A 16801-nucleotide genomic window follows, 5' to 3' on the forward strand; every position below is an offset into this window, starting at 1 on the left:
AAATGAAAAATAAAAGAAAAAATTCAGACAGTCTGGCGGACAGAAAGAGAGGAAGAGAAAAATGCAAATACTCATGGTCCCCTCCACTTTCGGGCTGACTCTCTCTCTCTCTCTTTCTCTCTTTCTCTCTCTCCCCTTCTCTCTGCCTCTCTATAGATTATAAAACATATCTTCTTGATGTTTTGTATTCAACGACAAAAACTACATTTGTTTGTGTGTGTTTATGCGTTTATGTGTGTGTGCATGTGCGTGTGATTCACCACGGTCTTGGATCACGTGTTGGCCTAGTGATCGACAACTCTTATCCCCCCGGACGAGAACTCAAAACTCATATATGATCCCGATCTATGGGTAATGCGGTGACCTTATACACACATGCACACCCGAACTTGTTCGTGTGTGTGTGTGTGTGTGTGTGTGTTTTCTCGTATTCTGATCAAGTTTACACTAGCTGGTGCAAATGGCAGTCACTTGGCGTCGCCCTGAAAAACACATGAAGGAGATGTGTTGTAGGGATGAACATTTTGATGGTTAATTTTATTATCTGTTATTTCAGAGGATTTTATTCAGCTGAAGGGTGACCCAGGAACACTGAAGGAGAGTGCATATGCTATGTAAACCTCTTCGTACAATAGATGAATAAATAAGATAATAAAGTAAAATAATATAAAATGAAATAAAATAAGATAAAATAAAATAAAATTAGAATAAAATAAAATAAAATAAAATAAAATAAAATAAAATAAAATAAATAAATAAATAAATAAATAAATAAATAAATAAATAAATAAATAAATAAATAGATAATGTTCAGTTCTGCGCAACAGACCCTCCCGTACCTGCGCAAGAGAGGACTCAAATCCTTTTGCGCAGTCCAGCCACGAACTTTGTTGCGCAGTCTCAGATTTGGTCCTCTCCTTTGCGCAGTCCAGCCACTAGCGTCCTTGCGCAGTCCGAGGTCACACCTTGCGCAGTCCAGTTACAAACTTGCGCAACCGAGTCCTCAGGTATTTCTGCGCGATCTCTTGATTCTTGATTGCGCAGGAACCAATCTAACGCCTTGCGCGATCTGCACCTTCCTCTGTGTCCTTGCGCAATCCAACAACACATTTGTTTGCGCAGTGTAAGACCTCCATTGCCTTGCGCAGTCCAGAGACGATCTTGGTTGCGCTATGCAGCATTTCTTGCGCAGTCCAGCCACGAACATGATTACGCAATCAAGATGTCTTCCATCTTTGCGCGTTCTAACTTGCTTCATTTCTCTGCGCAGTTCAGCCACGATCTTCGTTGCGCAGTCTCATTATCCATTCATCTACTTGCGCACTGGGTAATTCTATGTACTTACTTGCGCAGTCCAGCCACGAACTATATTGCGCAATGTAAGTCCAGCAACCATTTCCTTGCGCAATCTGACATTCAACTTTCTAGCTCGATGTACGACATTGTCCTTTGCGCAGTCCAGCCACGAACTAAGTTGCGCAAATTAAGAACCCCATCCAACGCCTTGCGCAGTCTGTCCAAGGGACTAAGTTGCGCAAATCAAGAACTTTGCGCAGTCTGTCCACGGGACTCAGTTGCGCAAATTAAGAACTTTGCGCAATCTGTCCACGGGTAACGTGACCTTTCGAGATGCCATCTTGCACAGTTCTTGAACCGATGGCGTTGCAAGAAGAACAAATATTTTAATTCGATGTTTCACGGCTTTCAAACTCTCTCCTCCTTCCTCTCCAAACGCACGGTTGTGCTTGCTAACGTTTAAACCACGTCATCACCTTAACTCACTTTTTCCTTTTAATCTTTTCCAATCCTAAGGGCATCCCTGTGTTCAGGTCTGGGTAATGTAGCGCTTCCTTGACTCTGGATAGCGTCTGATGACAAGAAGGATAAAGGGAAGTGAAATGAAGCACTTCCATGTATTCAGCACTTCCCAAAACCCACTCAAAGTAATTCCATCACCCGTAGGATGCCCTAACACCCAAGGTTATGAAACGCTGTTCTAACTTCTTCGATACTGTGGCGGACTTTATATATGTTATTATTTCTGACGTCAAAGATTCTCTTCAGTCCAAGGAGTAAAGACCAGAGGCTCTAATAATCTTGACAAATCTTATTTCACCAATTAGATTAATATAATCACGTGACGTTGGGGTCGGGGGGAGGGGGAGTGGGGGAGGGGGAGGGGTCACGTTAGCATAAATAACCTGATTTATGGGATTTATCCACGAAATCCCAGGGATTAGTCGTTTTCCAATTAGGGAAGAGAGAGGGAAGGAGGGAGAGAGGGAGGGAGGGTGGAGGCGTGATTAAGGAAAGAATATTAAAATTTTCACTCCATTTAGAAATCTCAAACTTTCTTTTTAATTGCTCGCTATTTTGTCATTTCCAATTTGACCCTACTTGGGTGTATCAGACCTATACCGTGTGTGTGTGTGTGTGTGTGTGTGTGTGTGTGTGTGTGTGTGTGTGTGTGTGTGTGTGTGTGTGTGTGTGTGTGTGTGTGTGTGTGTGTGTGTGTGTGTGTGTGTGTGTGTATGTGTGTGTGTGTATGTGTGTGTGTGATTCACCATGGTTCACCATGGTCTTGGATTACGTGTTGGACTCGTGGTCGATAGCTATTTCCCTCCCGGAAGAGAGCTCAGAGCTCATATATGACCGATCTATGGGTAATGCTGTGACCTTACGTGCACACACACACACCCAACTCCCCGCCAACGAGAGTTAGAGTACCGACCCGCAGCGCAGCGATACTGATATTATTTCAGCCCTGGGCGGGTTTCGAAACCGGACCGCCGTAGTGGCAGCCAAGAACTCTACCACTGCGCCACGAGAGTGTGTGTGTGTGTACACGTAGATGTGTATGTAAGTCCTTATACACGAACTCATGTAATGAAATATGTAAATACACGAATATTTGATGTTATGCTTATAAAAAGTACATGTGTATGTGTATATTAATGTGTTTATGATTATATATATATATATATATATGTATATATATATATGTTTTATGTATACGTACGTATTTTATATATACGTACGTATGTATGCATGTGCATGTATGTATGCACGTATGCATGCAGACGTACCATATGTATGTGTGTGGTGTGTATATGTCTGTATGTTTTTTATGTATGTATAAGAAAATACAATTAAATGCACACGGACTGCGGCAGTGAGGGATTAGGAATGGACCAATGTCACGAGAGATAATAATTTTCGAAACCATTTAGAGAAATGGTATTCTTGTTACATCCAGACAAATCCTGATGACTAAAGCAATCTGACGAGTTGAGATAAGCTCACGACCGAAGGAATTTTGTAATCCGATCAACTTCAGTAATCTGGAGAATGATAGATAGATAGATATTATAGACATATAGATAGATAAATATATATAGATATAGAGAAAGAGATAGATAAATGAATATATATAGATAGAGAGAAAGAGAGAGAGAGAGAGAGAGAGAGAGAGAGAGAGAGAGAGAGAGAGAGAGAGAGAGAGAGAGAGAGAGAGAGAGAGAGAGAGAGAGAGAGAGTCAACTTCAAGTTTGTGAAGAAAACGGAAAGTAAAACTTTGAATGTAAACTTGAGATACTGAGGATTTGTGTGTGTGTGTGTGTGTGTGTGTGTGTGTGTGTGTGTGTGCGCGCGCCCGTGTGTGTGTGATCGTTTTCGTTTTTATTTACAATTGTATCTTATAGATATCATTTTAGTTAGAAAAAATTCTAATATCTCTCAGGGTGATTTTTTGGGTGCCCAGAAATAAAGATAAGCAAAGTTAAATTAATTTACTAATCATCAAACAAAGAAATATGAACGTAACTGAATTGTCATATTAAGTGAGAGATATAGATACAAAGATAGACAAACAGATAAATAATAGATATACAAATATCAGATAAATGAGAGATATATGCACACACGAGAATGAATATATATGAATAGATGAATATATGTCTAACTGCAGAGAGGATGCCAAATCAACCGATCTTATCTTTTTTAACCGAAGATTTGTTTTTGAGAAAGGTGGATATGTATTTTTACTTTCACGATGGAAAGCGGGATCATAAGTAAGGAATGTAAAGATAATTTTGGTTTTGGTTTGAAGTAAATTGAGCAAATTTTAAGAAAGTTATGACCGGGATTTTGTTGTTCAAGCCTAAGTGATCTTAACATTAATCTTGATCCAGTTAATCTCAAAATAATCTAGTGGATTCATAGAATGACCACTGTTCACACTTGATCAAGGTTGTATCGAAATTGATCCAGCCACTTTGCCGTAATATTGTTGAAACTTAAATGAAGAAAGAATCAACCCGAGGACCAAAGTATCCTGACTAAAATCTACATTTCGCCTTCCCCCGTGCCTTCCCCCTGTCTGTCCGAAGTCAAACTCACAACCTTTTAGTCCACGAAGAACGAAGAACGTACACGCGCGCTTCAGGAGTGACCATCACGGGGGATGGAAGGTGGTGTCGAGGTCGTGGGATGGTCAGGACGAAAGAACATTTCCAGGGTCTGTTCGACCATAGAGTCTGCAACCGGGAACGGTACAAGATCCATCATGTCATGTGTTGGGTTTCAGGTTCAGGACTTTCATGAGTTTCAGCAAGGTTCAGGGTCTTCAGGATATGAGGTAGGTAGAGGCAGAAGGTGGGGGGGACAGTCTCGAGCATGTGTCGTGTACAGGATGGTAATTCCTTCGGCTGTAAAAGGAAAACGAAGAAATAGTGCTAATGATATAATATACATAGAGCTTTGGAGGTGTAGTCACGGTTGAAACATGGAGGCTATGGCGGCGATATGGAGGTGTAGAGCCTCTAGGTTATGAGTTACATGGAGGATGAGAAACGAGGAGATGTTAATTCCAGGACATGCTAAATACAAAAGAGACAGAGGTACAATTTCTACAACATGTAGATAAGCATACGTAGACATCATGGATTCATGTAGGGCGGGGGGTGGGGGGGTGGGGGGTTAGTGTAGGATGAGAAGTGGAGGCAAGGAGGTCTCCAGGACATGAGGGGGAGGGTGTATCGAAGTGGAGGTATCTGACCCCAAGGAGCCAGAAGCTTCTGGAAGAGGTCTTGAAGGAAACCGGAAATGACGTGGAGTCAGGGCTGGGAGTTGGTAAAAGGGGAGAGGGGGAGGGGAAAGGATCACTTTATTTAATTCTTCTTCACACCCTGGGAGTGTCTGCGGGGGGGTACACAGAAGAGGAGTCCTGCTGAGGAACCGACGACGGAAACGAAGAGATTTTGGTCTGACGAAGTAAAGTTGATGGCCGCGAACTGAGACGGGACTTCGAAGACTCTTCGTCATCGGTAACCGCGTAGAGGTCGGGGAAGGAGGAGGAGGAGGAGGAGGAGGAGGAGGAGGAGGAGGAGGAGGAGGAGGAGGAGGGAGGGAGGGAGGGAGGGAGGTGCAAATCTTCAATAACCACCCCCATCACCCACCCTGTTTACAATGTGGAGTTGATGGATTTGGGGTGGAGTGAGGTGGTGGGGGGGACTGAGGGAATGGAGTTAGTTTCCCGCTTCTGGCGTAGCTATGGGGGATTGGGGAGTTTAGTAGGGGGAGTAGGTGAAGGGGAGGATTCCTCCGAGGCGACGCTTGCTGGGGGAATCGTCCACATGGAAGCCTCTGAACTGTCTTGGGAACCAGCCTTGCCGCGCCAGAGACCCTGTGGAAGAACAAAACGATGAACAAGACGATGAACAAACATGAACACTAAGAACACTGATGTAAATGCAAAAATAAACTTGAGTGTGTGCGTATGTGCTTGCGCGCGTCCGTGCGTGCGTGTGTGCGTGCATGCGTGTATTTACATAATTGTAGTTACCTAGTTGTATTTTACGGGAAGGGGAGCTATGCTCGTGGTGTCCCGTCTTCATATCTCATTTTATCTAAACTGTTTTTAAATGTGTGTGTGTGTGTGTGTGTGTGTGTGTGTGTGTGTGTGTGTGTAGGTGTGTGTGTGTGTGTGTGTATGTGTGTGTGTGTGTAAGTGTGTGTGTGTAAGTGTGTAACTGTCTGTCACTGTTGTTGTGTGAGTGTATGTGTGTGTGTGTGTGTGTGTGTGTGTGTGTGTGTGTGTGTGTGTGTGTGTGTGTGTGTGTGTGTGTGTGTGTGTGTGTGTGTATGTGTGTGTGTGTGTGTGTGTGTGTGCGTGTGTGTGTGTGTGTGTGTGTGTGTGTGTGTGTGTGATTCACCATGGTCTTTGGATCACGTGTTGGACTCGTGATCGACAGCTATTTCTCTCCCGGAAGAGAGCTCAGAGCTCATATGTGGGTAATACTGTGACCCTTACACGCACACACACACACCCCATCTCCCCGCCCACGAGAGTTGGAGTAACGACTCGAAGCGCAGTGATACTGAAATTATTTCAGCCCTGGGCAGGATTCGAACCCAGACCGCCGTAGCGACAGTCGGGGACTCTACCAACCTCGCCACCGAGTGTGTGTGTGTGTGTGTGTGTGTGTGTGTGTGTGTATGCGAGTGTGTGTGAGTGTGTGTGTATGAGTGTGTCCGCTAGAGCTGGTATGCTTATATGCTCACACAAAAATCTATATACACAAACATATATGGGAATGAAGTGACAGCCTTGGTTGCCATGGCAACGCCTTCTATACAGGAAAGAGGATTTTTGTGTCGTCGAGGAGTCTGAAGGAAGTTTCCAGAATCAACATTCCTTAAGATCAAAATGGAATTTAGGAGATATTTCGTGCGTTTCAAAACATGAAGGATATATCCCACCTAAGAAAAAAAAAAAAGTTTTTGCACATTTTTAAGCTAAATAGTAATATTTTTTCGGGTCAAAGGTTTCTGTAATCTGGATAGAGTTACCTAGTATTAGTTAGAATGAAAATGGTTTGATGGTTCTCGTAGCTTAATATGGTTAACTTCTTGAAAAGGATTAATCTTTCTCCTTCTAATCTGGAGGTTACTATTGTACTTCATCTATCTTACTGCGTGACAGAAATTTTCTCTAAACTGACTCGAATCCTCTGGCGTAATTCGGAACCTAGCACTTATACATGTCAAGATTGAACAGATTGTATCTAAGGAATTAATGGAAATTGATCCGTGGGAACCCCACGAACATGACTTGCTAAGTGAGTTGATAAGTCTTAGTGTGTATTGCTAGTTTTTTTTTTTAGAGAGGGAAAGAGAAAGAGAAAGAGAGAGAGAGAGAGAGAGAGAGAGAGAGAGAGAGAGAGAGAGAGAGAGAGAGAGAGAGAGAGAGAGAGAGAGAGAGAGAGAGAGAGAGAGAGAGAGAGAGAGAAATTCGTTCAAAAATTTTCGTTAAATAGATTGTTCCTAAATTCTGTTCGATTTCAGTATACGGGTTGCTTTACCCTTTCAAACCCTACCACTTCACTTCCGCTCGTCTCTACCTATGATTGCTATTGACCCTCCCCCTACCCCCTACCCCCCTATCCCCCTATCCACCCCCCCCGGCTCAGGACCCCCCCTCTACAACTCCCATCCCTCAAACCAGCGGCAATTTTTATCTGAATGAATTAGAGTTTGTTGCGAATTGTCACACCGTATTGTTGACTATTCGTTCCTCGTTAGGGAGCCTCAGAGGACGCTGTAGAGGGCGAGGGCGAGGGCGGAGAGCTACAAATATCCTCTTTATGGATCTAAGGTACGTTTTGCTCGGTGCGATTATCGTTCAACAATGATCGTTCACGGGTCAACGATGATCGTCCATGGCTCAACGGGGATCGTCCAAAGATTGTCTAGAGCATTCATTCCTTATTTTTGAATGGGGCGGTTTTGCTTCGAGCGACTGCCGCTAGAGTCGCTAAAAACAAAGAACGAGTGCTCTAGACAATCGTTGGACGATTATCGTTGAGGTATGAACGATTATCGTAGAACGATGATCGTACCGAGGAAAGCGCACCTTTATTGGGCTTGATTGTGGGCGTTTTGGATCGGGACCCCCTCTCCTTTTCCTGGACCCTCTCCTGAACGAATGCATTAAGGGCCGCGACCCTTGCATTGAATAGGGTTGGGATGGAATGCGACAGTTCTTTCGGGCCACTTGTAACTGGAAGACAACGATTCGGGTCAAAGAAAACCTCGCGGACACCTCTTGAACGAGGCTGCGAAGGACCCTGACCCCGTGGAACTACGTGGAGTGTTGCGTCGCCTCTGATTGTTCGAACTCACTCTTGTACACGCTTCACACTGGGCAGATTACCGTCAACTGTTGTGGATTCGAAGAGACAGAGAAGGATTTCGAATACAGTATCCTAGATCAGTGTTCCTCGAGCTTTCAAGCTTTGTGGACCCCTTACTGCATCGACTTATTGGTACGACACAAATTACTTAATCCTGAGTTACTACAGTATCGTCATGGCTGCCCTCAGAGAATATATGAAAGCCCTATCCTATGCTACACACACTAATTAAGTAGAAGAAAATGAATGATACAAATTATACCTGGAGGGATTTTCAGAGCTGAAACCTTTAGGGTTTCATTCGTCATCCTATCAGATCAAAGATACATCGTCACAATTTAATCTCTACGGAACGCGTCCGCCATATTTCAAAACAACAGTCAAAGGAACGCTGGACCAAACAAACTAAAAAAACAAAACAATCTACGGGTTGCATTAACCATATTTCAATACTATTCTGTATATGGAAAGAACGACCAAGATCATCATCAGATCAATCTACGGGTCACGTCCACATTTCATTACTAATTACGTCTCACGAACGCTTGAGTCACTGATCCAAAATTAATCGCTTCAAGTCTTTGCCATCCTCACCCTTGGGAGTCCATCACCCTGCCGAATCATTTCCACACTATCACCCTTTACCCTTATGAGATTGGGCACGTCACCCAAACCACGCCCGTCACGTGACATGGCTCATCGTCGTCATAAGTTGTGATGGATGAAGTTCACATTTTCTCTAATGAACTGGAGTCAAAAATCTCTCCGCTCAATCTTAACTCTCTAAGATAATATCACGACGACTTTATTCACTAGAAGAGTGACCCTCAGATCATCACGATATATTAGCTATTTTCGTTTATTTATTTTTACAACGTCATACGTCATTATCTTAACAATAAGAAGCTTGTGTGAGAGGAGAAGATACACAGGCTGTTATCACAGAAATATTATTTCTCGACTGTTGTGAAATTATTAATTAGCTGCACTGAATTCTTTAGATTCCTGATGAAAGCTTATGTCATCATTATATTCTTTTCTTTTTGTCGCAGGGGACAAGGCTTAAGGGCCGCTGGGGAGAGGGAGGAAGGATAGAGGAAGAAAAAGGGGGATAAGGGGAGGGGAGGAGAGGTAAGAAGTGGAGAGGGGAAAGGTAGAGAGAGGAGGGAAAGAAAGTGAGAGGAGGGAAGGAAAAGGAGGAGGAGGAAGGAGAGGGAGACAGGGAGAGAGGGAGAGAAGGAGAGCGAGGGAAAAGAGGCGAGCGAGGGGGAGGAGAGTGAGGGAGAGAGGGAGAGTGAGGGAGGAAAGAGGTGGGAAGGAGAGAAGGAGAGTAAGGGGAAGGGGGAGGGCGAGGGGGAGGAGGGCAAGGTTGAAGAGAGTGAGGGAGAGAAGGAGAGGGGAGGAGTGAGTGAGAGAGGAAGAAGCGGAATAGGCATGAAAACTCCAAGAAAGGAGGAATTCATTTGGTATCGTTTGATGTATCTTGAAGCTTCCGGAAGCTTCTGGAAGCTTCTGAAAGATTTGCCCAATTTGTAAGATTTTCTCTTTATGTGCTCGGGACCTATCGGGATTCCTTCTCTCTCTCGCTCTCTCTCTCTCTCTCTCCCTCTCTCTCTATCTCTATGTTTATCTCTCTCTATCGCTCGCCCTCTCTCTCTTTCTCTCGCTCTCTCTCTCTCTCTCTCTCTCTATCTTTATCTCTCTCTCTCTCTCTTTCTCTCGCTCTCTCTCTCTCTCTCTCTCTCTCGATCGCTCTCGCTCTCTCTCTATCTCCCTATCTATCTCTATCATAATCAACATCTTCTCACTCGTTGTTCACAAAATCATCAGAAAACGTGAGAAATTATATACTTTCTTTTTTTCTTTTTGCAAAATTGTTAATTATTTTGTTATCTAAAGACGACCTAAATATCCAGGCGATTTTAGTCAGATAAGAATCATAGAATCTGTTATTATTCGCTCCCGTACTTAGAATATCTTATTCTGGCTAAATTCAGACGATTTTATTCAGCTCATGATACCGTCGTGCATATGAAACATGATAAAAAAAAATTGTCAACCCGCCCATGGAAACTCCTAAACCACGACCATTTAATTGAGGTCAAACTTCTGGTAGCTTGCGTGGCAACCTACAGACTGCAACCTGCAACCTACAACCTGCAAACTGCAACCTAGAACATGCAACCTGCAACCTGCAATCTGCAACCTGCAACCTAGAACCTACAATCTGCAACTCCTTGTCAGCGCCACAGCCAGATTCGGGAGGAGGAGGAGGGGCGACGCACCTCCCCAACCCCCCTCCTCCTCCTCCTCCTCCTGCCTGCCTGCCATATCCCGGGCCAGCTACCAAAGACAAATGCTCATAAAGTTTTCCTCATTTCCAACTTGAACTCATCTCCTCCTCCTCCTCCTGCTCTTCCTCTTCCTCCTGCTCCTCCTCCTCCTCCTCTTCCTCCTGCTCCTCCTCCTCCTTCTTCTTCTCCTCCTCCTTCTCCTCCTCCCCTCCTGCTCCTCCTCCTTCTTCTTCTTCTCCTCCTCCTTCTTCTTCTCCTCCTCCTCCTTCTTCTCCTCCTCTTCCTCCCCTCCTCCTCCTTCTCCTCCTGTTCCCCCTTCTCTCCACCTCTTTTCCTCCTTCTTTCCCTCCTCCTCCCCTTCTTTCTCATTTTCCTCTTCCCCCTCGCCCTCCTTCTCCTCCCCTCCCCCCTGCCTCTTCCTCCTCCTTCTCCTCCTCCTCCTCTCCTCCTCCTCCTCCTTCTTTTTTTTCCTCTTAGACTTCGAGAAGCAGACCCTGTGTAACTGACGGAAGGAAATGGAGGAAAGGGTGGGAGGGAGGAAAGGGAGGAAGGGGAGGAAGGGGAGTGAGGGAGGGAAGGGAAGAAGGGAGGAAAGGAGGTTGGAGGGGAAGAGTGAGGGAGGAAGGGAGTGGGAGATAGAGGGAGAATGATATAGAAAGGGAAACGGGGCATCCTCTCACGCATTAAGCTTTCAGTGAGGGGTTTTACACACACACACACACACACACACACACACACACACACACACACACACACACACACACACACACACACACACACACACACACACACACACACACACACACACACACACACACACACACACACACACACACACACACACACACACACACACACACACACACACACACACACACACACACGTATATAATGTTTTTCTTTTTAAATAGGATCGAAAAGATGAACTGAAATGTCTTTGTCTCTATAACCCTCAGCCATTCTCTCCTTTTCTCCTCCTTCACCTCTTCCCTCCTCCACCATCATTCCTTTTCCTCCTTTTCTTCCCCTTCCTCCTCTCCTTCCCCTTCCTCCTCGCCTTCTTCTTTTTCTTCTTCTTCTTCTTCTTCTTGTTTTTTTTTTATTTTACTTTTCTTCTTCCTCCCCTCCTTCCTCTTGCTCCTCTCCCTCTTCTTCCTCTTGTTTCTCTTTTTTACTCTTCTTACTCCTCTCCTTCCTCTTGCTCCTCTCCTTCTTCTTCCTCTTCCTCCTCTCCTTCTTCTTCCTCTTGTTTTTCGTTTTTACTCTTCTTTCTCCTCTCCTTCCTCTTCCTCCTCTCCTTCTTCTTCCTCTTGTTTCTCTCTTTTACTCTTCTTCCTCCTCTCCTTCCTCTTCCTCCTCTCGTTCTCCTCTTCCTCTTGTTTTTCGTTTTTACTCTTCTTTCTCCTCTCCTTCCTCTTCCTCCTCTCCTTCTTCTTCCTCTTGTTTCTCTCTTTTACTCTTCTTCCTCCTCTCCTTCCTCTTCCTCCTCTCCTTCTTCTTCCTCTCGTTTCTCTTTTTTACTCTTCTTCCTCCTCTTCTTCCTCTTCCTCCTATCCTTCTTTTTCCTCTTGTTTTTCGTTTTTACTCTTCTTTCTCCTCTCCTTACTCTTCCTCCTCTCCTTCTTCTTCCTCTTGTTTCTCTCTTTCACTCTTCTTCCTCCTCTTCCTCCTCTCCTTCTTCTTCCTCTTCCTCCTCTCCTTCTTCTTCCTCTTGTTTTTCGTTTTTACTCTTCTTTCTCCTCTCCTTCCTCTTCCTCCTCTCCTTCTTCTACCTCTGGTTTTTCGTTTTTACTCTTCCTCCTCTCCTTCCTCTTCCTCCTCTCCTTCTTCTTCCTCTTGTTTTTCGTTTTTACTCTTCTTTCTCCTCTCCTTCCTCTTCCTCCTCTCCTTCTTCTACCTCTGGTTTTTCGTTTTTACTCTTCCTCCTCTCCTTCTTCTTCCTCCTCCTCTGATTTGGACACTTTCTCCTCTTCTTTTTCTTCTTTTTCTTTTTTCCTCTTTTTTTTTCCTCCACAGATTTCGAAAGTTTGTTTCGCCTTTCGGGGCCGCCATCGGGGGTCATAACTTATAGATTAATAGGGAAGCTTGTTGATGTTTTGCACATTTCTTTGTTTATAAATCGGCGTCGCAGCGACATATTGCGATGCGCTTTTGTTTCTCAAACTTCCTGGGAGAATTGTATCCTGGAATTTATTGCCCGAATTTGTTTACTTAACGTGAGAAGGATGAAAATGGGGGAAGGGGGTACATGGCAAGTCTCTTGCAACACAGAAAATGGGAATTTAAAACAGTTTAGAAAAGAAAATGGGATTTTTTTTTAGAAAACCTGGTTGAAGTATCTCATTACGGCCTCCCATACTTTAAAGATTATAGTTTGTCCAACGACGGCACACTAGGCTAGAATGCTACTCACTTTTGCTAGTTTGTTCGAGTAGAAGCGACTTCGGTGACAACATTCTAGACTTTTGTAAGAACATCTCGACAATTGTGTGTCTAACATTCGTATTCTAGGTTGATTAAAAAATTGAATGAAAACATGTGGAAACTAGACGAACTTTTGTGAAAGTTGAACGAAAATTTGTGGAAACTGAAGGAAAATGTGTGGAGAGCGAGCTAAAATTTGTGGACAGCGAACAAAAATGTTGAAAACAGAACGAAAGTTTGCGGAAACTGAACAAAAATACGTTGAATCCTAACGAAAAATAGGTGGACAGGGAACGAAAAATTATGGAAAATAAACGAAAACTTGTGAACAGTGAAGGAAAACTTAAAGACTATTTTCAATAAATCTAGACTATTTTTTAATCTTAGTTCTTCGTCATTCAGATTCTCGTTCTATTACTAAAGAGTTGTTTGATTTTTGGGAAACAAAAGATCGTAACAGAAGTCGTTTCTACTCAAACGGAGTAGCAAAAGCGAGTAGCATGCTAGCGAGAAATGCTAAGCGTGCCGCCACCTTTAGACAGAATAGAAGCTTAAGTGTTCAAGAAAAATTTAATTTTGTCGCGCGCTGAGTTTGTATCATTTTAGGAAAACATCATGTTTGTCTTAGGTGATTTATGCAAATATTTTTTTAATTTCACAAATAAACCCAGAAATTCCGAGAAACATCTAAAAAAAAAATAAATAAATAGTCTAGATTTATTTAAAATAGTCTTTAAGTTTTCCTTCACTGTTCACAAGTTTTCGTTTATTTTCCATAATTTTTCGTTCCCTGTCCACCTATTTTTCGTTAATATTCCACGTATTTTTGTTCAGTTTCCGCAAATTTTCGTTCTGTTTTCAATATTTTTGTTCGCTGTCCACAAATTTTAGCTCGCTCTCCACACATTTTCCTCCAGTTTCCACAAATTTTCGTTCAACATTCACAAAAGTTCGTCTAGTTTCCACATGTTTTCATTCAATTTCCACAACTTTTCGCTCCCAGTTCACACTTCTTCTCCCATTTTCCACAACATTTCACTCCCTGTCCACAATTTTCCCTTCAGTTTCCACAATTTTTCGTTCAATTGCCACTATTATTCGCTCAGTTTCCAAAACTTTTCGTTCATTGTCCAAATTTCAGTGATCCTTTAAGTGTTACCAGTGGTTTTCAATTTGGGGGGACATGGCAAGAACTTAAAGGGGCACGCGTCCTGCTGTTACAAATTATACATTTCTTTATAATTTACGAAGTCTGAATATAAGTTAAGCATATCACAAAAATCTATCAAATATGAGTTATGACTATTGATTATCATTATTTACTATTTACCTGTTTGTTTATTATTCAACTATACCTATGCATTTATTCATTTTATTTATTATTATCTATATTATTATAATTTTTATTTATTTATTTATTTTTATTTATTTATCATTATTATAATTTTTTCAGCATCTGACCTAGTTATGGACCAAAAGGTCTCCTATCGGCATGCTCCGCCTTTGTAATCCTTTGTAATCCTTTGTAACTTTGTAAAAAAGCAAAGGATTTCTCTTCATCAACAATTCATTATCGCTTTTTTATATTACTTTTTTGGTGGGTCTGGATTTGGGGATAAAAATGAAGGGGAGCCAGACATATATTAAGAATTCAGGAAAAAGGTGGGAAACGGCGGGAAAAATGTCGAAAAGAGGGAAAAAGGTCGAGAACCAGGGCAGTAAACGGACGTTAGAGTGAAGGAAATGGGCAGAATCCCAATTACAGAAATATGAGAAAAATGAACGAAAAAGAAATGAATGGAAAAAGTGAGATAATTAGCGAGTTTTGCTGAGGTTTGGGCACGTGAGGGGGGAGAAATGATGAGCGAAACACTGGGAAAGTGACAATAAATACCAGAAAAATAGAACGAAAGAAAAAGAGACATAGGAATTGGAATGAGAAAATAAGAGAGTGCTTGGGAGAATTGGTGTAGAAAAGATGGAAATTTCACAATAAACAACAAAAAGAAAAAAAAAAGAAAAAAATTGGGAATTGAAATGAAAGCGTATAAGAGTGCTTGAGAGAACTGATGTAGAGATGGAAATTTTACAATAAATAGCAAGAAAAAAAAAACGAAAATGGAATGGGATGGAATGAGCGTAGGAGAGTGCTTGAATGAATTGATGTAAAAGAGATGGAGATTTCACAATAAATAACAAAAATAAAAACAAAAGATTAAGGAATGTAATAAAAGAATGTTAGAGAGCGTTTGGAGAAAAATGCGTCAAGGATGGAAGAGGCAAATTTATAGATACAAAGGGGGAGTTATTGAGGAAGAAACAGAGGAATTAGGAGCTAGAGAGGGAGATAGAAAAATAATAAAATTAACGCATATAAGACAGTATGCACGTAGAAACACCACTTAGAAATTGCGAACACTTAATTGCTTTTGTCTTCATGACTATTTTCGTTTTTTTTTTTTCATGGTGGTCATTCCTACCTGCGTGGAACATGCTCTGTTGATATGATATTGGTCGCAGTGAGGCTACTTCATGTTGACAAGGTGGTATTTACACACACACACACACACACACACACACACACACACACACACACACACACACACACACACACACACACACACACACACACACACACACACATATATATATGTGTGTGTGTGTGTGTGTGTATTCCGCTGAAGAGGATCACAGCTAGTGATCGAAATATACGGAAATCGTTATTTCCTTTCTTTTCTTAATCCAACCAACAGTGGGTTTTTAGTGCATTTATACAAATGTGTTACGACGTTACTTGGCAGTGATATATATATATATATATATATATATATATATATATAACTATATTATATATATATATATATATATATATATATATATATATATATATATACAAACACGATCTATATTATTTAATTAAAACTAGCAAGTACATACGCGTTTTCTTTCCTACAATCGTTTGAACATTGAAATCCTGCCGTCTGTAGATTCTGCCAATTTAATGCTCAGATCTGACTCGCCGTCAACTCACTTGATTACTGCGCCAATGGGAGGTGTAAAGCATAGACCCCGTTACCTTCTCCTCTTCTTCCCCTCAGACTCCATATTAGGGCTTAATGCAAGAGTCTCACACACGTCCGGCTATGTCGCAGACGGTGCTCTTTGTATTGTGTCAGTTTGTGTGACTGCGTCAACTTTGATGTTGTACTGGATACTTTCATAGTTAATGTGCAAAACTCGCTTTTAAGGGGCCAATAAACATGAACACACACAGTACGTGTGTTTGTAGGAGTGTGATTGACCGTGGTCTCCACCATGGTCTTTGGATCACGTGTTGGACTCGTGATCAATAGCTATTTCCCTCCCGGAAGAGAGCTCTGAGCTCGTATATGGCCGATCTGTGGGTAATGCCGTGACCTTAAACGCACACACACACAACTCGTCGCCCACGGGAGTTAGAGTAACAACCCACAGCGCAGCAATACTGAAATTATTTCAGCCTTGGGTGGGATTTGAACCCGGACCACCGTATTGGCAGTCGAGAACTCTACCAAATGCGCCACAGTACGTGTTTTTGTAGGAGTGTGTGTGTATGAGTGTGTGTGTGTGTCTGTGTATGTTTGTGAATGATAGATATGTAAAATGATGCCTTTTTCGTTACCATGTACAGGACAAGATATACATTCAAGTAAATCGTTTCTGGTCAGGAGGAAAAGACTTGGGAACAAAACAGAACCCTGAGGGACTCCGCTAATGTCCATTATTACCAATGAAGAAGATCAGTGACAATCTACAACGGCAGTTATAGAAGCGTTCAGCAAGGAAATGAGCAACGAGGGCGTGGAGAAACGTTTCCCAGTCTCTTCCGACCTTATAAGAACCTCTTATAGT

General features: G+C 42.4%; 1 protein-coding gene across 1 annotated transcript in view; it reads right to left on the reverse strand.

Annotated features, from left to right (window-relative positions):
• Window positions 1-740: 740 nt before the first annotated feature.
• LOC143039557 (uncharacterized) overlaps window positions 741-16801 on the reverse strand; it is a 230282-nt gene continuing 214221 nt past the window's right edge. Inside the window, exon 3 of the mRNA XM_076209755.1 lies at window positions 741-5683. Within this exon, the coding sequence (XP_076065870.1) occupies window positions 5568-5683 (116 nt within the window). The 3' untranslated portion in view covers window positions 741-5567. The remainder of the gene's footprint in view (window positions 5684-16801) is intronic.

This window comes from Oratosquilla oratoria, chromosome 26 (genome assembly GCF_046742065.1).
Source record: "Oratosquilla oratoria isolate Oo_2021 chromosome 26, ASM4674206v1, whole genome shotgun sequence".
Classification (NCBI taxonomy): Eukaryota; Metazoa; Arthropoda; class Malacostraca; order Stomatopoda; family Squillidae; genus Oratosquilla; species Oratosquilla oratoria.